Below are 27940 nucleotides of genomic sequence, written 5' to 3'. Positions count from 1 at the left end.
CAGTCCTCTCCCCCACCCCGGGGGTTTCAACTAAAGCAGTAGCAGCGTCCGAGGGCAGGCATGGGGGGGGGGGGCTGGCAGCAAGCTGGCAACTGACCAGCACTTGAACGGCAGCAGAAAAACAGCAAAAAAAAAACAAAACAAAGAAAAAGCGTCTGGCCCGGTTGGGGCAGGGGGGAACTGAAGCAGGGTCAAAAAGTAAGAAAAATCCAGGCCAGGGGGCTTTAGGAAAGAATAGAAAGCAGATAGCTGGGGAGGAAGCGAGGGACGTTCCGTTTCCCAACAGGGAAGGTTCCAGAACAATCAGGAACCTTCTGGAGACAATTAAGATAGGCTGATTAGAACACCTGCAGCCAATCAAGAAGCTGCTAGACTCAATTAAGGCAGGCTAATCAGGGCACCTGGGTTTTAAAAAGGCGCTCACTTCAGTTTGTGGTGTGCGTGTGAGGAGTTGGAAGCAAGAGGCACTAGGAGCTGAGAGTGAGAACGCGGAGTATTGGAGGACTGAGGTGTACAAGCATTATCAGACACCAGGAGGAAGGTCCTATGGTGAGGATAAAGACGGTGTTGGGAGGAGGCCATGGGGAAGTAGCCCAGGGAGTTGTAGCTGTCGCATAGCTGTTCCAGGAGGCACTCTAGACAGCCGCATTCCACAGGGCCCTGGGCTGGAACCCGGAGTAGAGGACGGGCCCGGGTTCCCCCCAAATCCTCCCAACTCCTGGTCAGACACAGGAGGAGTCGACCTGGACTGTGGGTTCAGAAAAACGGCCAAGCTGAGGGCTGCCGTGAAGCTCCAAGGCGAGCAAATCCGCCAATAAGCGCAAGACCCACCAAGGTAGAGCAGGAACTTTGTCACACTATGAAAAGGACTCACACACACTTTTTTTTTCACTTCCCCTTATGTCAGACATATCCCTCAAAGTGGGAAAATGTTCAGTAGTTGTTGCTCTTGACAGAGAATTGGTGTGACATAACTGGTATGCTGGATAACTTGCAAACTTGTACATGTTCTTTAATATTAAAATAAGATCAAAGAGAAGCTTATTGTAATGCTTTTGTTTTACTCTCATCCCTGAGCCTCAAGTACTGAGGAGGGTGTCTGGTACTGTACAAAGCACATGTATAAAAGAGTCAGAAAGTGAAATATTTTAAAGTAAATCGATCCAGTTAGCGGACTGGAGAAGTTAGAAAGAGGAAGAGGTAGCTCAAGAACTAATAACTGTTTGGAATTGACTTAATTGAAGGGATTCTAATATTTAAGGATTCAAGAGCTGATCATGAAAGCAGGTTTAAAACTGGAGAGTATATTGGCATCTACCATGCTTATATGATAGTGTCATAATTCAGAACCTGAATGCTTATATGATAAGATCAGAAGTCCCTCACTTTCAGACTGCATCAGCCTCATCCAATCAAATCAGAAGTAACAATAGCAGGCTTCTAAAAGAGGGGTATCCAGCCCTCCTTGATCAGGAGCTGTCATAAATATAAAGGGAAGGGTAACCACCTTTCTGTATACAGTGCTATAAAATCCCTCCTGGCCAGAGGCAACATCCTGTTACCTGTGAAGGGTTAAGAAGCTCAGCTAACCTGGCTGGCACCTGACCCAAATGACCAATAAGGGGACAAGATACTTTCAAATCTTGGGGAAAGGAAGGCTTTTGTTTTGTGCTCTTTGTTTACGTGTTTGTTCTCTCTTGGGACTGAGAGAGGCCAGACAGAAATCCATTTTCTCCAACCCATCCTAATCCAAATCTCCAATATTGCAACCAGTATAAGTAAGCCTGGCAAGGCGGATTTGTTTATCTTTTGTTTTATGTGAATTTTCCCTGTGTTAAGAGGGAGGTTTATTCCTGTTTTCTGTAACTTTAAGGTTTTGCCCAGAGGGGGAACCTCTGTGTTTTGAATCTGAATATCCTGTAAAGTATTTTCCATCCTGATTTTACAGAGATGATTTTTACCTTTCTTTTTTTTTAAATAAAATCCTTCTTTTAAGAACCTGACTGATTTTCCCATTGTTCCAAGATCCAGGGGTTTGGGTCTTTGATGATTTTTTAACAAATTGCTTAGGATATTATTCTCAAGCCTCCCCAGGAAAGGTGGTGTGTAGGACTTGGGGGGATATTTTGGGGAAAGACATCTCCAAGTGGGCTCTTTCTCTGTTCTTTGTTTAAAACGCTTGGTGGCAGCAGCATACTGTTCAAGGAGAAGGCAAAGTTTGTACCTTGGGGAAGTCGTTAACCTAAGCTAGTAAGAATAAGCTTAGGGGGTCTTCCATGTGGGTCCCCATATCTGTACCCTAGAGTTCAGAGTGGGGAAGGAACCCTGACAGGAGCACAGGTCAGTTGGATGCCAGGTAAGAGAGAGAGAGAAAAGGGCAAAAAAACTTCCTAAAAAATTAGAGGACTAAATAAACAATAATCATACTTAAGTCTTTTTAAACTGGTAGGTCAGCACATTCTCCTGGATGACTGTGATCAAATTATTTAATGTACTACTCCTTTTGTTGGTGTAACCCTTCTTCCCGTCAGAATTGGCAGCAACAAGGGCCGGGTTCAATATCTAAGGGATCCATTCCAATAACACAATGCAAACCGGCTCAAGCCCCCACCCAGTGACCTGGGACAAATATATACCACCACCGCTGGGTGCCTCCAAGAGGCAATACTTCCCCTCTCGCAAGCACATAGTCTGAGTGTAGCAAAAAGCCTTTTAATAACAGAGAGAAACAATGTGGCATTATGTTGGGGAAACACCACCAACAGGATTTATAACACAACCCAGGAGCAAAAAAAAACCCACCCCAAGCACATTGGGGCATGCCCCTTTCCCTTTGGTTCTTGAGTCCAGCAACCCCAAATCACCCAAAGTCCCAAAAGTCCAATGACCCAAAAGTCTCTGTCCCTGGTCAGGGCAGCCCCAGAGTTCGAAAGTTTATCTGAGGAGGTTTACCTCCCAACCTGGGTGGAGATGGGACGGGGGTAAGAGGCACCTTACATGATCTGAAGCTGACCGCCCCACAGCTCCATAGGCTTCGCTCCGCTCCGCCAGCCGCCCCACGAACTCCTTCGCTCCACGGCCCACAAGCAGCTCCCGCTGTCCCACGAACTGCTCCACCAGCCGGTCCACAAACTGCTCCACGTCCCACCAGCAGCTCCCGCCATCCTACGAACTGCTCCACCAGCCTGTCCACAAGGCACTCCAGCCATCCCGCGAACTGCTCCACAATATATCTTCAGGCTCCCCCACTACTTAACACAACGCTCAGTGATTTCAGCTCTTAGGCAGTTCAGCTTTTTGGTGAATTCAGCTTGTAGTAGGGGAGCCTCAGTGCTGGTGCACTGTTAGCCCAAAGTGAGCTCAGCAGCCTGTAACCAGACTTCTAATGAAATCAAAATTAGCTCTGATATTCCACAGTGGAGAGACGAGGAAGTGCAATTAGCATGTAAGACCCTCACCAAGGGGCCCATGCCACCAAGTATTAATACTTGTCCCCAGCCTCTCTCAATTCACAGAGTTTTGAAACTCATGACCCTTGCCTAGCGAGTGCCACTTAGTTGATGGTGAGTCCCTCCATCATAACAAAAGGCTAAGTACAGTTCCAAGCACAGTTCCCATAATCAGGGTAATAACAATTTATTCTTCCTGCCCCAATAACAGAGACACTGGGGATCCCACAGCAGCCAAAGTGACCATTTGGGCAGTGTGCCTATGCAAATGACATGGCCCCTGAAGTTCTTTTCCACAACTTGCCACACCTCACCACCAGATGTCAGGGTGGAGCTCATCCTGACACTGCTTACATCGGAAATTTCCCCCAGTCAGAAATCCCCATAGACAGGAATGCATACCAGTCTTTGCTTCCTTACTTATTCAAAACTTGGGTTTTTTTTTAAACCTTTCAGAAAGTTAGAGCTGTACAGTATTATGAAACATGACGCTCGATTACCAGAAGACTGTTCAACAGATAGAGTTGAAGAAGGTTATGTTTAACCAGCTTTGGACTGTGCAACTGCATGTAGCTAAAATTCATAAAATTTGCCATTGTGAAATATTAAAATATTTCAGTATAATAGGCAAACATTTTTGTAATTACTTGTTAAATACAGCAAATCCTCATTATAATTTCACACAAGGAGACGGAACTAAAAGTGGCATATCCATGGAAAATTATATCTACATTTGAAAAAGACTAAGAAAATGAGGCTACTTGTATCACAGTATGGTTTGATTTTGGTAATGCTCTCTGACTGGCTTCATCACTATAAATGCCACGTAGTGCTCAGTGAACAGAAGAAGAAAGGAAATAAGTAATGAGAGGTGGAATAGATACGTGTTATATGTTGCTAGCATGCAACCACAGAGCATCAGGTAAAGAAAAAGAGCAACATTACATTCATGAGTGACATTGTAGTTAGATGTTCTAAGTACCACAATCTTCAGCACAGATGTTGTATGTAAGTATGCATTCCATCAATAAAAATGAATTGCAGTTGGGATGTGTGATGTATAAGAGCATTTTTGGTGGAACAAAGGGATATTATGAGGCAGTTTTTCTATAGCATAACTGGAACAGGCACACATTTGACATTTACTTTTACTGTAATTACAGGCATTTCAATTCACATATTTGGTCAAAGATTTTACCTCTTGAGTCCCAGTCAATGTGTGTGATATAGCTAGATGCACCTTTGCAGATGCCAACTCTTTTGCTGGTAAGCACATTGTAAATATCTACAAAATTATCATGGGAAGCCACTGCCAGATATTTTCCTGAGTCTGTAAAAGAAAGACATCCAAGTTAACTAAAGTATTTGTGAATATTCTTGATATTATTATTATTATTAATTAATATTATTATTATTACTTATTTCTATTGCAGTAGTACTCAAACACCTCAGTCTGGATTAGGGGCCCATTGTGCTAGACTCTGTACAAACATATCAGAATGAAAAATATCTAACAGCCATGGTTCACATGTAAAACAAATTTGCACTCTTAACATTCCATTTTAGGTTTTTTATTGAAAACAAAAACAACAAACAACTTATTTTATCCTTTGACTGCACCTCGTGAAAATTTGATATCAGAGATCATTTCCTTTCTGTGGTGGAAAGAGACCAGATCTTCAACAGTATCAGCATTCACTACCAGAAAACTCCCATCATTCAACCCTACAGCCAAGGCTTTCCCATCAGGAGAAAAGGCACAGCATCTTCCACCTGGAAAAGAAATTCAAAAGAAACACCTTACTGTTTATAATTTTGGACTGAGGAAACCAGCAATAATCTACAGCTAGAAGGTCTCCCCACAGAAAAAGTCTATAAATTAATCATTTTTTAGGATATGTTTACACGCAATCAGAGGTGTGATTGCAGATCATGTTGGCATACTGACACTACCTTTAATCTAGCTAGTACAGCTAAACAGAGCGGTGAAGACATGGTGGCACAGACCACGGCACAGGCTGTATATTCATACACACTCACGTTAATAGCCTATGCTGGAATCCATGCTGCCACATCTTCACTACTATTTGTAGTTGTGCTAGGTAGATTAAAGTTACCATGGGTATGTCTAGGTGAACTGCAATCACACCTCTGTCGAGGGCTGTCCCTAGACATTGTGGTGTGGGGTGGGGGCTGGCCCCAGGTCTCCGTGGGGACGGGGGGGGTCCCCCAAGGTCTAGGGGGGGCAGGGCAAGAGCAGGCTTGGGGAGCAGGGGGGGAACCGCCCCCCAACACAAGCTGGTGGAGCGGAGTGGGTTGGGGCCGGCTCACTCCACTTCCGGCCACCCGGTGATTGCAGGGCGGACCTGACCCCACACTCAAGGGGCGGCGGGAAGTAGAGTGACCCAGCCCCAGCCAGCTTTGCTCTGCTTTCCTGGCTCCCAGGCTTGGGACTTGGGGGGCAGGGGGAAACCACCCCCAGGCACTCACCGGCGGCATGGCTGGGAGCCGGCAGAGCAGAGCTGGCTGGGGCCGGGTCGCTTCACTTCCTGCCGCCCCATGAGTGCAGGGCATGCCCGACCCCTCCTGCAGTCCCTCAGGACGTAGTTCAGGGGAAGGAATGAAGTGGGGGCGGGGCTGAGGTGGAGCAGGGGTGGGAAGAGGTGGAGCGGGAGCAGAGCAGGGACGGGGGCAGCTTTTCTGGCCAGCTCAGGGGGATCATACCCTCCTAACCTTAGTGAGACAGCCTAACTTCATAACTGTTATTTGTTAAAACAAAAATATCATATGAAAGTAGAACTACAAACTGCTTTCCTGGATTTCCATGGGAATTCACTCTGTATTTTAAATCTTCAAACTGACAAAGGATAAAGCGGCCACAGAAATATCAGTCTTGGAAGGGGGTTACATTATCTAAAAGCATGAATAACACAGTCTAGTTATGCTATAAATACAGCCAAAACAAGAAGAACTAGGATTAACATAAAAATGGAAATCCAGAATGAAAATCCAAGGAGCCATTCTGACTCACCTGACCATGCAAATCTTTCAGAGACACTGTGCCCCACATATGAAAACTCCTTTGGTTTATGACCTTGTGATGGTTCCACTTTGGTGGGGCAAAACCATATGCCTAGAACCTCCCACTATCAACTTTTCTCCCAGTATTAATTCTGACCACAATGTCCTATACAGCAGATCTGATTCACCCTCAGTTTGCCTCACTAAAGCATACTGATAGTGACTCTACTTTCTCTCAGCCAATTAGAGTTCCTGCACTTCTGGTCTGTCACTAAAAATCAAGCCTTTAGTTTTAAATAAAATAAAATAAAAATTCCTGAAGGAATCTACAAATGAAATAGAAGTTGGAATTTTCAGGAGGCACCCCTTCAACAGTTACTCACTGCTCTATGTAGTCCATAATTGACCAGCTGCCCAGAAGTTGAAGTGGGGGAATAAAATATAAAGTTCACATTGCCACTGGATCCTGATCCTGACTACTTTTTATCACATGGAAAATCATCTTGTCTGTAACTTGGTAAGAAAACTTTTTAAAGCAGAACAATAAACACACAATTTGTGGGCTTTAAAATGTCCTTAGGGAGGGAGAATGATTTTATGGTTAAAACATAGGACTTGTAGAGTCAGGGGAAATGGGTTCTTTTCCCTTGTTTGCCACATACCTGCTTTATGTCAGGGACATCACCCCTTCTGTGTCCCAGATTCTCTCCTATCCTCCTATTCCCTATCAACCTAGTAGGGATATTAAAGACTTAATTCATTTATCTCTGCAGAGTGCATTGAGAGACATGGATGGAAGGCACTATACAAATGCAGTGCAGTATTATTACTCTTGCAGTATTTACAGTCAAAGGAAAAAATTACCTTTTTTGAGTTTCCTCACTGCTAACATGCGGTGTTGTGAGGAAAGTTCCCAGAGTCTCAGTGTTTTATCATCACTCACCGTTGCACAGATAGGCAAGAGAGGGTGAGCTGCCAAACCCCACACTTCTCCTTCCATATGCCCCTAAGGAAAGTCATAGAAGTTAAGGATGGATAACACCTTTTAATGTCTGTAGGCCACCCCCTGCTAGTGCATTTTCTACTGCTGTCTAATCTTTTAAATGTCTCAGATAACAGGGCTTCCACCACCTCCTTCAGAAGATGTTTCTCATTCTAAGGAAGGATATGTCTACACTTCAAGATGGAGATATAAATTCCCAGCACAAGGAGACACACATACACACTGATGAAGCTAGTGGGCTAAAAATGCAGCCATGGCAACTTGAGGGACAAGCTGCCCCAAATACATTCTCAGTGTCTCTGATGGGCATGCATTCTGGGTGGCTAGGCCCTCTCGCTGCTCAAGCTGCTGTGACTACACTATTTTTAGTGCACTAGCTCAATCAGAATAGTACAAATATGTGTCCTCAAGCAGGGAATCATCCCCCACTCCCCAGCTCCAACCCAATCATAGAATCATAGAATATCAGGGTTGGAAGGGACCTCAGAAGATCATCTAGTCCAACCCCCTGCTCCAAGCAGGATCAATCCCAAACTAAATCATCCCAGCCAGGGCTTTGCCAAGCCTGACCTTAAAAACCTCTAAGGAAGGAGATTCCACCACCTCCCTAGGTAACCCATTCCAGTGCTTCACCACCCTCCTAGTGAAAAAGTTTTTCCTAATATCCAATCTAAACCTCCCCCACTGAAACTTGAGACCATTACTCCTTGTTCTGTCATCTGCTATGACTGAGAACAGTCTAGATCTATCCTCTTTGGAACCCCCTTTCAGGTAGTTGAAAGCAGCTATCAAATCCCTCCTCATTCTTCTCTTCCGTAGACTAAACAATCCCAGTTCCCTCAGACTCTCCTCATAACTCATGTGTTCCAGATCCCCAATCATTTTTGTTGCCCTTCGCTGGACTCTCTCCATTTTTCCACATCCTTCTTGTAGTGTGGGGCCCAAAACTCGACACCGTAGTCCAGATGAGGCCTCACCAATGTCGAATAGAGGGGAACGATCACGTCCCTCGATCTGCTGGCAATGCCCCTACTTATACAGCCCAAAATGCCATTGGTCTTCTTGGCAACAAGGGCAGACTGTTGACTCATATCCAGCTTCTCGTCCACTGTAACCCCTAGGTCCTTTTCTGCAGAACTGCTGCCGAGCCATTCAATCCCTAGTCTGTAGCGGTGCATGGGATTCTTCTGTCCTAAGTGCAGGACTCTGCACTTATCCTTTTTGAACCTCATCAGATTTCTTTTGGCCCAATCCTCTAATTTGTCTAGGGCCCTCTGTATCCTATCCCTACCCTCCAGCGTATCTACCTCTCCTCCTAGTTAGTGTCACCTGCAAACTTGCTGACAGTGCAATCCACGCCATCCTCCAGATCATTAATGAAGATATTGAACAAAACCAACCCCCTGGACCGACCCTTGGCACACTTCGCTTGATACCAGCTGCCAACTAGACATGGAGCCATTGATCACTACCCACTGAGCCCGACGATCTAGTCAGCTTTCTATCCACCTTATCGACCATTCATCCAGCCCATACTTCTTTAACTTGCTGGCAAGAAAACTGTGGGAGACTCTATCAAAATCTCTGCTAAAGTCAAGGAATAACACAACCACTGCTTTCCTCTCATCCACAGAGCCAGTTATCTCGTCATAAAAGGCAATTAGATTAGTCAGGCATGACTTGCCCTTGGTGAATCCATGCTGACTGTTCCTGATCACTTTCCTCTCCTCTAAGTGCTTCAGAATTGATTCCTTGAGGACTTGCTCCATGACTTGTCCAGGGACTGAGGTGAGGCTGACTGGCCTATAGTTTCCCGGATCCTCCTTCTTCCCTTTTTTAAAGATGGGCACTACATTAACCTTTTTCCAGTCATCTGGGACTTCCCCCGATTGCCATGAGTTTTCAAAGATAATGGCCAATGGCTCTGCAAACACATCCGCCAACTCCTTTAGCACTCTCGGATGCAGCGCATCCGGCCCCATGGACTTGTGCACATCCAGCTTTTCTAAATAGTCCCAAACCACTTCTTTTTCCACAGAGGGCTGGTCATCTCCTCCCCATACTGTGCTGCCCAGTGCAGTAGTCTGGGAGCTGACCTTGTTCGTGAAGACAGAGGCAAAAAAGGTACCGAGTACATTAGCTTTTCCCACATCCTCTGTCACTAGGTTGCCTCCCTCATTCAGTAAGGGGTTCACACTTTCCTTGACTTTCTTCTTGTTGCTAACATACCTGAAGAAACCCTTCTTGTTACTCTTAACATCTCTTGCTATCTGCAATTCTAAGTGTGATTTGGCCTTACTGGTTTCACTCCTGCATTCCTGAGCAATATTTTTATACTCCTCCCTGGTCATTTGTCCAATCTTCCACTTCCTGTAAGCTTCTTTTTTGTGTTTAAGATCAGCAAGGATTTCACTGTTAAGCCTAGCTGGTCACCTGCCATATTTACTATTCTTTCTACACATCGGGATGGTTTGTCCCTGTAACCTCAATAAGGATTCTCTAAAATACAGCCAGCTCTCCTGGACTCCTTTCCCCCTCATGTTATTTTCCCAGGGGATCCTGCCCATCAGGTCCATGAGAGAGTCAAAGTCTGTTTTTCTGAAGTCCAGAGTCCGTATTCTGCTGCTCTCCTTTCTTCCTTGTCTCAGGATCCTGTACTTGACCATCTCATGGTCACTGCCTCCCTGGTTCCCCTTTTGCTTCCCCTACTAATTCTTCCCAGTTTGTGAGTAGCAGGTCGAGAAGAGCTCTGCCCCTAGTTGGTTCCTCCAGCACTTGCACTAGGAAATTGTCCCCTACACCTTCCAAAAACTTCCTGGATTGTCTGTGCACTGCTGTATTGCTCTGCCAGCAGATATCAGGGTGTTTGAAGTCTCCCATGAGAACCAGGGCCTGCGATCTAGTAACTTCCGTTAGTGCCGGAAGAAAGCCTCATCCACCTCATCCCCCTGGTCCGGTGGTCTATAGCAGACTCCCACTATGACATCACCCTTGTTGCTCACACTTCTAAACTTAATCCAGAGACTCTCAGGTTTTTCTGCAGTTTCATACCAGAGCTCTGAGCAGTCATACTGCTCTCTTACATACAATGCAACTCCCCCACCTTTTCTGCCCTGCCTGTCCTTTCTGAACAGTTTATATCCGTCTGACAATACTCCAGTCATGTGAGTTACCCCACCAAGTCTCTGTTATTCCAATCACATCTTAATTCCTTGACTGTGCCAGGACTTCCAGTTCTCCCTGCTTGTGTAGACATTCCCTAAGAGAACTTACTGTCAGGTCCCGCCCCGATAATCAGCCTAAATGTACATTTGGGGGGTGGGATAGCTCAGTAGTTTGAGCATTGGCCTGCTAAACCCAGGGTTGTGAGTTCAATCCTTGAGGGGGCTGTTGATCTGGGGCAAAAAATGGGGATTGGTCCTGCTTTGAGCAGGGGGTTGGAGTAGATGATCTCCTGAGGTCCCTTCCAACCTTGATATTCTGTGATTCTGTGATTTCTTTCATTTAATCTCATCACTACTAGGTGTAAACCTTGTACAATCCTAAACAAATTCTCTCTCTTCCACCCTTCGATACTTGTACAGGAGACAGTTATATCCATTTTAGGGTGCTATCCTGAGATCCTAACACAGGCAACTTTCTCAATGAAGTTTATGGAAGTTAAGCCTTTTGCAGGATTCTGATCTGGTATTAGTCATTGTTTCGTTCTTTTAATTTTTTCTCATAAGTCAATCTTTATATCCCTTTAATAATTTTTGTTGCTCTTCTCTGGATTTCCTCCAGTTTGGATACAGTTATCCAGTACTAGATGCTGCTCAAGTTACAGGCCTGAATGACAGGCAGGATGGTGGTGATGTCCACAGTGATCAAGAAAGGAGATGGGGGAGAGGATTTGGAGGTGAACAGATTAAGAGCTCTGTTTGACCTATGTCAAATATCAGAAAGAGAAGCCAAAATTTTAATTTGGCTAAAAGGAGACAGGTCTATAGTAAAGAGCACTCCATGCTACCTCCCTCTTTCTCGTACCTTTTCAGTGATTTTTCTCACATGCATAAACAGAGGAATCTTGAGTATGAGTTGACAGATTATTTTACCTCTATATTTGGAGCTGGTGTGACCACTGCTGGTATACTGTGCCCGCAATTCAACAAGGATGTTGATAAATTGGAGAGAGTTCAGAGAAGAGCCACAAGAATGATTAAAGGATAAGACAACATGCCCTAATGTGATAGACCCAAAGAGCTCAATCTATTTGGCTTAACAAAGAGAAGATTAAGGGGTAATTTGATTATAGTTTGTAAGTATTGTGATACAGGAGGGCCAGGAATTTTCTGTAGTATCTGGCTGGTGAATCTTGCCCATATGCTCAGGGTTTAGCTGATCGTCATATTTGGGATCAGGAAGGAATTTTCCTCCAGGGCAGATTGGAAGAGGCCCTGGAGGTTTTTCGCCTTCCTCTGTAGCATGGGGCACAGGTCACTTGCTGGAGGATTCTCTGCTCCTTGAAGTCTTTAAACCACGATTTGAGGACTTCAATAGCTCAGACATAGGTGAGAGGTTTTTTGCAGGAGTGGGTGGGTGAGATTCTGTGGCCTGCGTTGTGCAGGAGGTCAGACTAGATGATCATAATGGTCCCTTCTGACCTTAGTATCTAAGAATCTATGAATCTACTGGATCCTCCCCCTTCGAGTTACTGTATGGACGCCACCCACATGTCATATTAGACATCGTGAAGGAGGAATGGGAGGAACAACCCAACCCAGGGAAGAACGTCATTGTACACATAGCCCAGATGAGAGAACGAATAGCCCAAGTGACCCCCACAGTACGAGAGCATTTGGAAAAAGCACAAGTACTACAATTGTCAGGCAAAAACACAGACATTTCAACCAGGAGAACGGGTGCTGGTGCTGGTACCAACAACAGAAATAAGCTCCTGGCCAGTTGGCATGGACCCTATGAGATCGTGGAAGCCGTTGGGGAGGTGAATTATAAGGTGAAGCAGGCAGACTGCCGAAGGCCAGAGCAGATATACCACGTCAACTTACTGAAACCCTGGCTTGATCAGGAGACGTGCCTGGCCGTCCTGCCGGTTCCATCCCAGGCAGATGGCCCACAAGGGCAGGTAAAGATATCCCCCGAATTAGCCCCAGAACAATGAACAGAGGTAGTCGACATGATCCAGTGGAACCAAGACGTGTTCTCCACACAACCAGGCCGTACAACACTGATCCAACACCATATCATCACCTGTCCCAGAGCAAGGGTGACGATAAAACCATATCGCATACCAGAGGCAAAAAGAGAAGAAATTAGGGCAGAAGTAAAGAAGATGCTGGAATTTGGGGTGATTGAGGAATCACACAGCCAGTGGTCCAGCCCTATTGTCTTGGTCCCCAAGCCTGATGGCAGCCTGAGGTTTTGTAATGACTTCCGGAAGTTAAATGAGGTATTCCAATTCGATGACTACCCAATATCATGTATTGATGAGCTGGTGGATCAGTTAGGCAAGGCCCGATAGTTGACCACCTTGGATTTGACAAAAGGCTACTGGCAAATCCCCCTGGCTGAGGACGCCAAGGAAAAAACCGCTTTCTCTACACCCGATGGCCTTTTCCAATACCCCGTCCTCCTTTTTGGGCTCCATGGGGCCCCTGTGACTTTCCAATGATTGATGGATAGATTACTTCGACCCCATGGCAAGTATGCAGCCGCCTATTTAGATGATGTGGTAATCCATAGCCCTGACTGGGAGACGCACCTGGGGAAAGTGGAAGCAGTACTGGATGCTCTTAGACAGACTGGCCTCACCGCTAACCCATCCAAATGTGCAATAGGGTTAGCCAAGGCCAGATATCGCGGGTATGTAGTCGGAAGGGGCCTGGTGAAGCCCCAATGGAACAAAGTGAAGACAATAGAGGAATGGCCCCGCCCGATGCACAAGAAGCAAGTCAGAGCATTCTTAGGGATAGTGGGGTACTATCGCCAGTTCATCTCTCACTTCGCCACAAGGGCAGCACCTCTGACGGACCTGATAAGAGCTCGGGGCCCAGAGATAGTTAAGTGGACCAAAGCGGCAGAAGAAGCTTTCACAGACCTAAGGACGGCCCTCTGCAGCCATCCAGTGCTCATAGCCCCAGATTTCAAAAAGGAGTTCATCCTACAAACAGACGCCTTGGAGGTAGGACAGATGGTGGGGGATGAGAAGCACCCAATCCTTTAACTTAGCCGAAAGCTCCTGCCCAGAGAGCAATGGTACGCCATAGTAGAAAAAGAATGCTTAGCGGTTAAATGGGCCATGGAGATTCTATGGTACTACCTAATTGGGCGGCAGTTCACCCTTGTGACAGACCACACCCCACTCCACTGGATGCACACAAACAAGGAGAGGAATGCATGAGTGACTAGATGGTTTCTATCCCTACAGCATTTCCACTTCCGGATACAGCATAGAGCCAGAAGCCGACATGGCAACACGGACAGCCTGTCACGACAACACTGTTTCTCGTCCCAAGTAGCCCAACCCCATGGTGTTGAGCGGGGTGGGGGTGGGGAGGGATATGTGATACAGGAGGGCCAGGGAGCAGTGGTAGAGGGGAAATATATAAACCCTAGGTTAATTAAGGTGTGGTTCCCTGTAGACTAGGGAGGGTTGCTAAAGGTTAATTGGAGCACCTGTAGTCAATTAAGCCCTGTCAGGAACCTAATAAAACCCCCTGCTTCAGGCAGTCAGGGGAGGAGGAGGAAGGAGAAAGGACTGGAGCTTGGAGGTGTGTTGTAAGATTTGAAAAACCAGAGAACCGAAGTAAGGGAGACCCTGCCTCAACAGGGGAGGGAGACTTCCTCCCCCAACATCTAAGGACTGAAGGTTCCCCACCCAAGGCAGAAGAGGGTAAGAACCCGCAGGGATTGAGAGGGGCTGGGGCTCAGAGTGAGGAGCAAATCCAGATCCTCCCCCGCTTCCCTTCTCTACCACCTTCCCAGGCTACTATTGGGGACCTCAGCATCCCAAGAGCAGGGGCAAGGGTGGCATCTTAGCCCCCTACCAAGAAAAGCGCAGGACCCACCATACTAACATCAGCCAACTTGCCACAGTATATATATGTAGATCAAATCTTTAATATTCTCTCCTCAGTCTAATAGAGAAAGGTATAACATGATCCAGTGGCTGGAAGTTGAAGCTAGACAAATTCAGATTGGAAATAAGGTGTACATTTTTAACAGTGACCATTACCATCAACCATTTGGAATTACTTACCAATGGTCATGGTGGATTATCCATCACTGACCCTTTTTAAATCAAGATTGGATGTATTTCTAAAAGAATTATTTTGGGGAAGTCCCATGGCCTGTGTTATGCAGGAGGTCAAACTAGATGATCACAGTGGTCCCTTATAATCTATGAGTCTACTGAAGGACAAGGTCAGCTCATTTCTTATTACTGTGAATTATTCCAGTTTAGCTATTTGCATTTTGTAGACATGAAAAAACTCCACTAAAACAACAAAAGTTTACTGGTTCATCAGGCCATCATGGTCACATCTTACATATTTTCTATTTGTACTTCAGTTGATATAACAGTAATTTTGTATGGATGACAAATTATAAAAATTATTTCCATATCACTTTATTATGCTAGATGCAGGCACCACATATATATTTTTTTATCAGCAGAACTCACCACAGAAATCAGGTTATTTTCATACAGTTTCAGTATCACACCGCATTAGCATTTGTCAGAGCAGAAATATATGAGAAAATTATAATTTCAAATGTTCTGGTTAAAACTCAAGTACAAAATACATCTGCTCATACCCCATATTGTTATGGCTATCACACAAGTAGCAGAAACTGCAAGATTGCTTTACATGCCTGGAACTAATTCCATACAACAGTAATATAGATAAGAAATAATGTTTTGTAAAAACACTAGAAATTTTAGATATATCTATGATTTAATAAAATAGAATGTAAATAAAACAAAAGAAACATTTTTGACTACTTTAACTGAAGTTTTATTTTTAAAAAGTGGCTCAAACTCCCAAAAAGTGGATCAAATTACAATAAACTCCATACTAGACTTTAAAAAAAACCACCCAAAACATACAAAAGGAGATCTTAAACAATTTTCACTATAAAAGGAGTGCTATCCTGCAAAGTTGGTACAGTTATTAAAACAAAACAACATCAGAGATCTCAAGGGGCACATATACCAGAAATTTGTTAAATATTTTGCTAAATCCATAGATGTTATAAATCACACAAATAGCTGTCTCTCCACTTCTCAGGAAAGATGTAATAGCAGATTACTGTAGTGAGCTGTCAGTTTACTAAAACTTAACATTTATTACAAAATAAAATATAGAATATTTACTAGTATGCTATATGATTTTAGCATAAATAAACTGAACCACAACTGTCAAAATAAAATGAACAAATTACATTTTGTGTTGCAAAAGCCCTCCTTTCTAGTTTTTATTGTTTATATATATATATATATATATATATATTTCCATAGGTCCTAATCCAGCTCCCACTAAAGTAAATGAAAAGACTCAATAGTACTCAATGTTAATGGGCTCTTACTTGTTTTTTCCCCCTCAAAAATTAGAAATTCACAACAGGTCTCCAACTCATCAGTATGAATCAGCAAGGTCCTACTGTACACTAGTTTCTGAATGAACAGTGACAGGGAGGGATGGCGAATAACTGAACAAGAGTATTAAAGAAAACAAAAAGAGAGCAATTGGGGAAATCTTAGGAATTCTTGCATTCTTATAAACTTTTTGATGAAGAATATTAGTATTGTACCTGAACAAGCAGAGTCATGGGGCCACTTTTATCAATTTCAAGTATCTCTCCATTTCTGGTCCCCACTAGTATATGCCCATGTCCTAAGGTGATGGCACGAATGGAGGGATTATCTTCCAAAAGTAAACCTGAAAGATTAAAAAATGTGATTTAAACTTCTTATTTGCAAAATCAAAGAAAGGTCTCGGTTAGTATTGTACCTTACATTATCTATGAGCAGAATCTATTTAGGATAGTCACAACATAATATGTAAGATATACTTGTTTGGCAAGCAGTTCACTGACCTGTGGATTTATGTAATAGTTGGGAATGGGGGTGGGGTTGAGAAAGATACTGTGTCTGAAATACCATAATTCACAGGGTTCTTTAAATTTACAGAGAATCTGCTTCTACTCAGAAATCTGGCCATGTAGAGGGGGCACTTGAAAAGCTAGTTATTTAACATGGAGAATGCATTTTGAAATGGTTGGAAAAACAAGTTGGTGACACTTTTTTTTTAAAGGCTGTTACTTATCCAAAACTAATGCCAAATGTCAGGAGAATGAGGGAAGAATTTAATTGGCCAACTGGTTGTTTTGGTAAGATTTTGACACTTTTTCATGCCATTTTACCAACCCTCATGCATATATCCTTTATCAATATATTCTGAAAAATAATACCTTTAGAGCTAGAGGATAATGCTGCTCTTTTAATAGCATATGTCTTCAGGCACCTCTCAAACATATCATCCCAGAGTGCCACAACTCCATCTTTTCCACCTGTTACAAAACCCTGCACAAACACAGTTTGAAAAATGTATTTAAATACCAATGTTCTACATTAAAATGTTAATTCATAAAATATGTCCATATTGATCAAGTTACAGTACAACTTCTTCTTTGTCTGTTTTGCGTAGGAGTCTCACCCAAAATCTGTAGTCAAATTACAGATGTCCTGCACATAGGTATTAAAGGAGCAGAGAGCACCTTCCTTAGAGCCCAGTCCTACAAACATTTACAATTATAATTCCTAGGATCAAACTGTTTACTCAGATAAGCATATGCAACTCCCACAGACTTCAAGTTGTCGGTTAATATCTGGGGGCACAATTTAGCCCCCAGCCTTAACTATACTTTAAAAGAATATGTTTATGTGGTAGAAATTAAAATATAATTTGCCACATTTTCATGTAAGGATTTACTAATGACACTACAAAAAAGAATAAATAGTTTTGCCAGTTATTCAAAGTATCTTGAAAACAATATCATCCTTGCATGTTGGAAGTTTTTCTTGTCTCTGTGATATTCTAATGAAAAAGGCATTAGTGCGACCATGGAGGCTCCCAATGCATGAACAGCTTCATCATAAAAACAGGTTTTGTGGCGGTGATGGAGTATTAAAAATATTCTTTGTTACGCTGCATGCCTCCAAAGACATGGAAATGAAAGAAATGTGTACATAGTGAATGTGGATTCTGTATATTTCAGAGTTCCAGTATTTTGGCTCAGCTTAGAACGTTACTGATCATAGATCAATACATTAAATATTGGCAAAGAAGTATATCACCACAAAACATTGCAGCTCATTATTGTCAATTACATTTTGTGGTTTAGCCACATTCCATTTTATCTATGGAAATCTGTTTTGCTGATACAGAAGCCATGTTTTTTAAAGCACATCCATTGTTTTCACTAACAAAACACAATGTACTGATGTACTTCTGTACAAAACCACAGGTGTCTTTTTTAGAATATACCCTTCCTGTCTATGCACTTTGAAAATCCTCAATTGTTATGAAAATAATGAACAGAAAACAGACTACATGAGAAGATGAATACCTTATCCAATGCATGCATAGCAAATACTGGTCCATCATGGGCTTTCACTGTCTTAAGCAACAGAATATCTTTCCAGATGTAAATGTCTCCAGTAGCAGCTCCAGAGAAAACCAGATCTTCTATTCGCCCATAAGAAATATTCATCATAGTTTCCAGTTTCCCAATATTTCCAAAGGTCCCTCGTTTGGATGTAAAACCTCCTCCTGTAATGTGAACAACATTAAATCTCACTACATTTTCCATTTGTATCCTCAGTGCTCTGAAGGACAAAAATTCTGTCCCCAAAACTTGCTGTGAATGTGAAATACTAAGCAGGCAATAATAATGTTGGGCTTTCAATGCACAGCAAGACAGTAGAATGTGGGAAATTCATGTAGTGCTACTATACCCCCGCAACTGTGTGCAGAGTTTTCTTCTATCTTGGGCAGAGATCAGACAGAGAAAGTAAGGGCCTGGTTGGTGAATTAATTGCTCCACAAATCCACCTGCCAAATCTCCTTTTCCTCTGTGGAGGTGGGCACGATAATGCAGAAGCTATGTATAGTATGAAGGTTGTAGAAGTGGGCATGGAGCAGTTCTGCAGACTGAGTGGAAGGATTCTGTCCTCACTTGACTGCCAGAGAACCATAGTGTGCCAAAACCATTTCCTTGGTACAGAGGTCACAGCTTGGGCCTAAGAGCACAAAGAATGAATGATCCTAGACAAAAATATAAATACAATATGTACTAGGATAATAAGGAAATAATATAGAATTTGATTAATTTGCTTCAGTTTACACATATAGGCCCAGATTCAGATACTTTTACAATGAGGAGTAGCTTATTCTACAATAAATCTCATTTATTCCAATGAGTCTATCCATGGAGAAAGGTGCTATTTAATGTGAATACATATACCAGACTTTGTCCAGTAATACTGCATGTGCTTTTATTTAATTACAGTAATAACGAAATATAATAAAATCTTGTCTTCTTTAATCTGTTGGTACCTGAGCCATTTTGGCTTTATAAACCAGCATGGCCTCTTGTAAACTATGTCATTCTGAGTTAGCTTCAGTTCTAGTTTTAGCTATCCTTATGCTGCCTGTCTTTATTGATCTTAACAGAGCCAAGGCTTAATCCAAAATTACTTTACACAGTACTTCATGAGTATGAGAGTAATAGCCCTGGAGAGCAGGTTAGCCAAAATCCTTACTCAAAAATCAAGTCTACATGTTTGCTCTCTCTCCTAACTTTGATAGGACAGTCAAGAAGAATGGTCACTACCAGTCTGCAAGATTTGCTTAATAGTTTGAAGAGTATAAAAAATGTTCTTACTGAATGTAACCTGGTAAAAATCCTGTGTGTGTTTCATACATAGTCATGATACTGTGTTACTATGAATGACAATATCATGACATGGCGATAGAAATTTTTTGGCCCATAGGATAAATGTAAACCATGATAACTTATGCAAAATAATTGGTCTCCATTTTTTCCCAGACAGTAGGTGTTTTGAGAACACTCACAAACCCAGCTGTTCCGTCTGGCAACTTGAGTCAAGGCTGCTATGTCTTTCTGATTTTTCTAAAGAAATTTCTATCTGGAAACCACGAGGATTACAGAAGTGTTACAATGGTAGCTGGAATTCAAACACTACCATTTTTAGCAGTCCAGCTTGAGGTCATTAAGACTCATAACTACCAGCTGGCTTCCCTATAGGAAAGGTCACACCTCTTGTCTCTGCATCTGGCCAAGTGGTTCAGCCAAGCCACAGGAATGCATCTTTTCTGAGAGCCAAAGAAGCATGCTCAGTGGAGTCTCTTTAGCATTATTATTAGAGTTAATATGGCTATTAGTTGGAGATGTCTTCCAAAGAAAAGGGCAGGAACATGGTGTCATTTACAGATCCAGAAGTAGGTTCTGCAATTTTATTGTATTTTGATTACTAGAAACTTCAGATAGACTGAGACTCCTGATATACAAATGCATTAAAATATTAACCCAGTACAGTACCTGCTTGTTGCCAAAATTTGATATGTTTCATCCCAACTGTGACTAGTTTGTCTACATGATGTGGATTACACTTCACTACAAATATTTTTTCTTTTTGGCCCCTGCAATAAACAAACACATGATAAAAAAAAGACTGAACATATTTCAATAAATAATTTTATACATTTTTGAATGTTTTACAACTTTCTACAAAGCAACTTCAAACGAGTAACATTTTGGATAAAAAGGTTACTTACCCATATGGTACCTCATGTTCTTCGAGATGTGTAGTTTGAATATATATTCCACAGCTGGTGAGTGCACATTTAGTGAGAATGCATCAGAGAATTTTCTAGTCAGCAGTATCCACTGGGATGGTGCATGCAACCTTCCTCTCCTCATGCATTCCAGCAAACTTGAAGTCACCCCACCACACCTAGTTCCTTCACTACTGGGAGAGCCCATGACATCAGACTGATGGAGACATCCATAAGATGACTTTCAGTAACCTCTCTGTCATGAGTGGGAGAAGACTGAGGACTGGTCAGTTGATGGGTAGATAGTTAAAACAGCTGCCAGATGAACCCACAGCAAGCTTTGCAAGAGCCCAGAGTGTTTCAGGTGCCACAGTTACTGTTGCAGGGTTGTCTATCCAATCAGCAGGCCTCATAATCAGGCCCTGCTGCTTTAGAGTCTCTTTCAGTTCAATGTGTTAGGGACCCCCTGAACAGGATTCAGCTTGGTCAGTTTTCTTAAGAACATAAGCATGGCCACACTGGGTCAGACCAATGGTCCATCTAGCCCAGTATCCTGTCTTCTGAGAGTGGTGAATGCCAGGTGCTTCAGAGGGAGTGAACAGAACAGGTAATCATCAAATGATCCATCTCCTGTGCCCATTCCTAGTATCTGGCTAACAGAGTGTGACAGTGCACTCCATATGATGTTATGAAAATGTGCTAATGAGTGTGAATATAATGTAACTGGAATATGCTTCATGCAAAAGGTCTCTTGTAAGGTATCATTACAAAGCTTATAACCTACTCAGTGTGTTCATCCTATTTGTATAAATGTATCATTCTTGTATCTGAAACTAGAAATATGAAATATAACTCTGAGGTCCTATTGTAATTATGCAAAGTCAGAGCCATTAATGGTGGCTTGGAATCTTGATGGCTCCCATTAACCAGGACAATTGGTTGTAGATGGCTCTGTTTATTTGTAAAACTTCCTGTACACCTGTGTGCTGGCAAGTGCGTGATGAAGTCTTACAGTGACATGTGATCATGTCACCTGAACTGGAATCCATCTTTAACCTGGTGCTTTTCCATTTAGAAGGTGGGGTTTGAACCCAGAGAGGGACAAAGGATTCCTGCCTTGTGCAAAAGGTATATAAGGGGGTGGAACAGAACAAAGGGGGCTGCAGTCATGAGAAATCCCCTAGCTACCACCTGAGCTGGAACAAGGACTGTACCAAGGGAAAAGATTGGGCCCAGACTACAAAGGCATCCAGTCTGTGAAAGAAGCTTATTGGAACATCTCTGAGGGTGAGATTTACCTGCATTTAGTTTTTTACTGTATTAGGCTTACACTTGTGTGTTTTATTTTATTTTGCTTGGTAATTCACTTTGTTCTGTCTGTTATTACTTGGAACTACTTAAATCCTACTTTTTATATTTAATAAAATCACTTTTTACTTATTAATTAACCCAGAGTAAGCATTAATACCTGGGGAGGAGGGGGGAAACATCTGTGCATATCTCTCTATTAGTGTTATAGAGGGCGAACAATTTATGAGTTTACGGATTCATTTCGGGTTTGGACCCCATTGGGAGCTGGATATCTGAGTTCTGGAGACAGGAGCACTTCTAAAGGTACTGAAATCCCAAGCTGGCAGGGAAAACAGGCTCAGAGGTATGATAATCTAATCTGACCTCCTCCATAATACAAGCCAAAGAATGTCACCCAATAATTTCTGTATCAAATCCACAACGTGTTTGAACTACATACAGCATGTCTTTCAGAAAGATAGCCAGTCTTGAATTAAGGTCTACGTGACTGAGAATCCTCCACATCCCTGAATAAGTTGTGCCAATGTTTAATTAACCTTGCTTTAAAAAGTTGGCACCTCAGTAATCTGAATTTGGCTAGCTTTAACTTCCCATCATTGGATCTCATTATGCATTTTTCTGCCAGAATGAGGGATGGTAGAATGTAGCTGTAACAGGGTGACTTGCCTTTGGGCTGAGGGCCAAGCCAACCCTGATTACAGAATGAGCCCCACCTGCAAGGAATGAGACAGTTTCTGATAAAGAGCAGAAGGTGGCTGCAGTAAAGAAGGAAGATTAGGAGACTGTAGAGAGTGAGAAAGGCTCCTGCATCGAAGATCCTACATAGAAGACCCTGAGTCCAGAGGAATTGCTCCAGCTAGGAAGGGTTGAGCATAGCCTGCTAAGGCAAGAAGGACTCTGACCAGAGTGGGGGCGTTTGGGCTGTATCAGACTGGAGGACAGACTTTGTTTTTAACTTTGAACTTTAAGTTACTAAATCAGATCCTAAGGAGAGCTGTAATGACTGGACTGGGAAAACCCTGCATGGAGTTTATTTGGGGATGCAAGAAGGGAGGTGAGGCACTGTATGAAGGGCTGCCCTAGGACCATGAGGAGGTGCTATGAGGCAGTCACTCCTCTACAGTATCCTACAATATGGGAAACAGACTATAGCAAAGTGGTAAATAAGTCAGAAAGTGTAGGTGGAACAATTGACTTTGAGTCTAGTTAAGGCTTAGAGCAAGGAAATAGGCAACAAAAGTCAATTCAATTAGGCAGAGATGTAAAGGATGTATAAAGAGACAGATAAGTAGGAATTTTAAAATATTTAAATAAATGTGGCAAGGCGGACTAGGAAATGTGAGATAAGATGATACAAAGTAAAAGAATAATTAGAAGGACAAAAACTAAAATTATATTTCAGAGGATAGTTTAACTAGCAGCAGATAAGTCTTCAAGCCAGTTCTCAGGCAATTACAGTTACAGTTGTTTGAGTTCTGGGATCTTCTATGTTCAGTTTTGGACCTGTGCAAAAAAAGTAATGCTAGATGGGCACTAATGCTAATTTCTAAATTCAATGTGTTGTCAATCATCAAGGGTAGAAACAGATACTTTATATTATTAGTATTTTAAAATGGGGATTCTCAGCTTTCTAGAATGACCATGTAATTTGTTCTAGATAGGTCCAAAATATCAGACCTTAAAAAAAGTCATATAATTCTGATGACCCTCTTGATTTTAACAACCATTCTCTGGTGAACCATTAGAGACAGAAACAATTTCTGTATACCCCGGTGAGTAACTTGGCATCCCAAGTTTCATATGGTATGGAACGCATTTCTCAAACCTTTTCAGGTGGGCTACCCCTTATTCAAAGTAAAAAAAATGTCATGAACCCTTTACATTTGCTATATAAGTAAGAGTAAAAGATGTATTAAAGAAATAATTTGTGTATTATGAGAAGCTGACAGAGAATACTTCCTTGAAGAGTGTAGGGAGAGAGAGAGGGAGCAAGATTTTCTCTTTCTTTAAAAGAGGCAAAGAGTCCTGTGGCATCTTATAGACTAACAGATGTATTGGAGCATAAGCTTTCGTTGGTGAATGCCCACTTTGTCAGACTCTCTTTCTTTAGTTTGTTATAAATTTTTAACATTCTTGTCTGAATCTTGCTACGAACAAAACTATTTTAATAAAAAGAAACAATTGCTATTCCATATTTTAAAATAAAAAAATCTATCAGAAATATGACCTGCAGACCAATTCTATTCATACTATCTGTTTCAAGCAAAAGTTTCTTAACCACTGCTGTTAGCAGCTAAGCTTCCTGTTAGTGACTCAAAGGGACAAATACTGCAGAAACTGCTGATTCAGCAGGGAGACAGGTGACCTGGCAGTACCAATAGGCCTGGAAAAATCTGTTTATATTAGAGGACCCACCTCCCCTTATTTGATATAAAGCAGTATATGTACATCGAGAGGGAATCTTCAATCCAGAATACTATCCATCATATAAGGAAAAATATACAATTTTTGACTTAAATGATTTTGACAATCCTGGGTCAAGGGATGAAAGAATGAAAAAAAAAAATGTTACATGAGCCCTATAAAGGGTTATTCTTTTTTATTAAGATTCCAATGCAGCAATCTTCCCAGAAAGGATAGGGAGTTCCCGGTAGAAACAGTTTACAGAATTTTCCAATTTTAAACTATATATCCTAATGTTTTTTACCTAGATATATTCTTCTGAAACATTACTGTTTTCAGAGAGATGTGATATTTTTTATTCCAAACAATATCTTAAAATTTTTAGTTAATATTATACAGAACAAAGTAAAATGGTGATCGGAATAGGCAGTGATCATCGCAGTGCATGTTTGCACTTGGAAATATTCTTACCTTGTTGTGGCTATCTTTTCTCCTTTTTTCCAATCCCAAAATACAATGGTGTGATTATCATCTAACCCAATAGATGCCAAAAACTTCCCATCAGCTGTACAAAAATAATATACAATATCAAAGGTGATATTTCATTAACAGCTTGTACAACACAACAAATATACTGCAAATTGAATTTCAAAGCAGTCATAACAAAATGGAATGTTTTATGGTGGGCAACAAATACATAGTCAAGTACAAGTAGGGTTTGAAGGGTTTCTTCAGGTATGATGGCAACAAGAAGAAAGCCAAGGAAAGTGTGGGCCCCTTACTGAATGAGGGAGGCAACCTAGTGACAGAGGATGTGGAAAAAGCTAATGTACTCAATGCTTTTTTTGCCTCTGTCTTCACTAACAAGGTCAGCTCCCAGACTGCTGCGCTGGGCATCACAAAATGGGGAAGAGATGGCCAGCCCTCTGTGGAGATAGAGGTGGTTAGAGACTATTTAGAAAAGCTGGACGTGCACAAGTCCATGGGGCCGGACGAGTTGCATCTGAGAGTGCTGAAGGAATTGGCGGCTGTGATTGCAGAGCCATTGGCCATTATCTTTGAGAACTCGTGGCGAATGGGGGAAGTCCCGGATGACTGGAAAAAGGCTAATGTAGTGCCAATCTTTAAAAAAGGGAAGAAGGAGGATCCTGGGAACTACAGGCCAGTCAGCCTCACCTCAGTCCCTGGAAAAATCATGGAGCAGTTCCTCAAAGAATCAATCCTGATGCACTTGCATGAGAGGAAAGTGATCAGGAACAGCCAGCATGGATTCACCAAGGGAAGGTCATGCCTGACTAATCTAATCGCCTTTTATGATGAGATTACTGGTTCTGTGGATGAAGGGAAAGCAGTGGATGTATTGTTTCTTGACTTTAGCAAAGCTTTTGACACGGTCTCCCACAGTATTCTTGTCAGCAAGTTAAGGAAGTATGGGCTGGATGAATGCACTATAAGGTGGGTAGAAAGCTGGCTAGATTGTCGGGCTCAACGGGTAGTGATCAATGGCTCCATGTCTAGTTGGCAGCCGGTATCAAGTGGAGTGCCCCAAGGGTCGGTCCTGGGGCCGGTTTTGTTCAATATCTTCATAAATGATCTGGAGGATGGTGTGGATTGCACTCTCAGCAAATTTGCGGATGATACTAAACTGGGAGGAGTGGTAGATACGCTGGAGGGGAGGGATAGGATACAGAAGGACCTAGACAAATTGGAGGATTGGGCCAAAAGAAATCTGATGAGGTTCAATAAGGATAAGTGCAGGGTCCTGCACTTAGGACGGAAGAATCCAATGCACAGCTACAGACTAGGGACTGAATGGCTAGGCAGCAGTTCTGCGGAAAAGGACCTAGGGGTGACAGTGGACGAGAAGCTGGATATGAGTCAGCAGTGTGCCCTTGTTGCCAAGAAGGCCAATGGCATTTTGGGATGTATAAGTAGGGGCATAGCAAGCAGATCGAGGGACATGATCGTTCCCCTCTATTCGACATTGGTGAGGCCTCATCTGGAGTACTCTGTCCAGTTTTGGGCCCCACACTACAAGAAGGATGTGGATAAACTGGAGAATCCAGCGAAGGGCAACAAAAATGATTAGGGGTCTAGAACACATGACTTATGAGGAGAGGCTGAGGGAGCTGGGATTGTTTAGCCTGCAGAAGAGAAGAATGAGGGGGGATTTGATAGCTGCTTTCAACTACCTGAAAGGGGGTTCCAAAGAGGATGGCTCTAGACTGTTCTCAATGGTAGCAGATGACAGAACGAGGAGTAATGGTCTCAAGTTGCAGTGGGGGAGGTTTAGATTGGATATTAGGAAAAACTTTTTCACTAAGAGGGTGGTGAAACACTGGAATGCGTTACCTAGGGAGGTGGTAGAATCTCCTTCCTTAGAGGTTTTTAAGATCAGGCTTGACAAAGCCCTGGCTGGGATGATTTAACTGGGAATTGGTCCTGCTTTGAGCAGGGGGTTGGACTAGATGACCTTCAGGGGTCCCTTCCAACCCTGAGATTCTATGATTCTATGATTCTATACTTTTACAGTTCTTGATCCTCTGACTTGAAACAAAAGGCCTTGAATGCAGCAGAATGGTACAGTTGTATTGTGCCGGGTTGAGGTTAAGATTTGAGAAATGTGCAAGGGTCTATACAGCTATATGGAGAAACCATTCACTCTACCACGGAGAGTAGGTTTAAGAGCACACAGCTGCAAGTCTTGTGTGTAACTATTCGATCCATTAGCCAATTGACCACCATGAAAAGGGATATAGGAGGATATAGGAGGAAAGAATGGTTACTTACCCTGTAGTAACTGTGGTTTTTCAAGAGGTGTTGTCCATACAGATTCCACTCTCTCATTCATGTGAGATTAGATTATTTTTGAATAGCAATTCCACGGGGGCCATGCCTGAACCTGCATAACCTCACAACCGCCACAGCTGAGGGTATAAAGGAGCTTCAACTGCAATTCACTTCCTTCACCAGTAAGAATCCCATATAGACAGGACTCTGAATTAGTCCTTAGGGAAGAAGAGTAGGCCATGGAATTTTTATGGGTCAACACAGAATCATAGAATATCAGGGTTGGAAGGGACCTCAGGAGGTCATCTAGTTCAACCCCCTGCTCAAAGCAGGTCTAATCCCCAACTAAATCATCCCAGCCAGGGCTTTGTCAAGCCTGACCTTAAAAACCTCTAAGGAAGGAGATTCCACCATCTCCCTAGGTAACCCATTCCAGTGCTTCACCACCCTCCTAGTGAAAAAGTTTTTCCTAATATCCAACCTAAACCTCCCCCACTGCAACTTGAGACCATTACTCCTTGTTCTCTCATCTGCTACCACTGAGAACAGTCTAGATCCATCCTCTTTGGAACCCCCTTTCAGGTAGCTGAAAGCAGCTATCAAATCCCCCCCCCCTCATTCTTCTCTTCCGCAGACTAAATAATCCCAGTTCCCTCAGCCTCTCCTCATCAATCATGTGCTCCAGCCCCCTAATCATTTTTGTTGCCATCTGCTGGACTCTTTCCAATTTTTCCACATCCATGGAGTGTGGGGCCCAAAACTGGACACAGTACTCCAGATGAGGCCTCACCAATGTCGAATAGAGGGGAACGATCACGTCCCTCGATCTGCTCGCTATGCCCCTACTTATACATCCCAAAATGCCATTGGCCTTCTTGGCAACAAGGGCACACTGCTGACTCATATCCAGCTTCTCGTCCACTGTAACCCCTAGGTCCTTTTCCGCAGAACTGCTGCCTAGCCATTCGGTCCCTAGTCTGTAGCAGTGCATGGGATTCTTCCATCCTAAGTGCAGGACTCTGCACTTGTCCTTGTTGAACGTCATCATATTTCTTTTGGTCCAATCCTCTAATTTGTCTAGGTTCCTCTGTATCTTATCCCTA

At 42.8% G+C, this 27940-nt stretch overlaps 1 protein-coding gene across 1 annotated transcript in view; it reads right to left on the bottom strand.

The window, feature by feature from the left end:
• Window positions 1–27940, bottom strand: part of EML6 (EMAP like 6) — a 321111-nt gene that overhangs the window by 112382 nt on the left and 180789 nt on the right. Inside the window, exons 17-24 of the mRNA XM_084624464.1 lie at window positions 24519–24612; window positions 20098–20198; window positions 18103–18305; window positions 16945–17056; window positions 16285–16412; window positions 7335–7476; window positions 5070–5222; window positions 4648–4779 (exon numbers count right to left, since the gene is read on the bottom strand). Coding sequence (XP_084480590.1) covers window positions 4648–4779; window positions 5070–5222; window positions 7335–7476; window positions 16285–16412; window positions 16945–17056; window positions 18103–18305; window positions 20098–20198; window positions 24519–24612 — 1065 coding nt within the window. The remainder of the gene's footprint in view (window positions 1–4647; window positions 4780–5069; window positions 5223–7334; window positions 7477–16284; window positions 16413–16944; window positions 17057–18102; window positions 18306–20097; window positions 20199–24518; window positions 24613–27940) is intronic.

This window comes from Lepidochelys olivacea (genome assembly GCF_965140295.1).
Source record: "Lepidochelys olivacea isolate rLepOli2 genome assembly, chromosome: 3".
Lineage (NCBI taxonomy): Eukaryota > Metazoa > Chordata > Testudines > Cheloniidae > Lepidochelys > Lepidochelys olivacea.
This window is presented reverse-complemented; position numbering and strand designations above follow the sequence as displayed.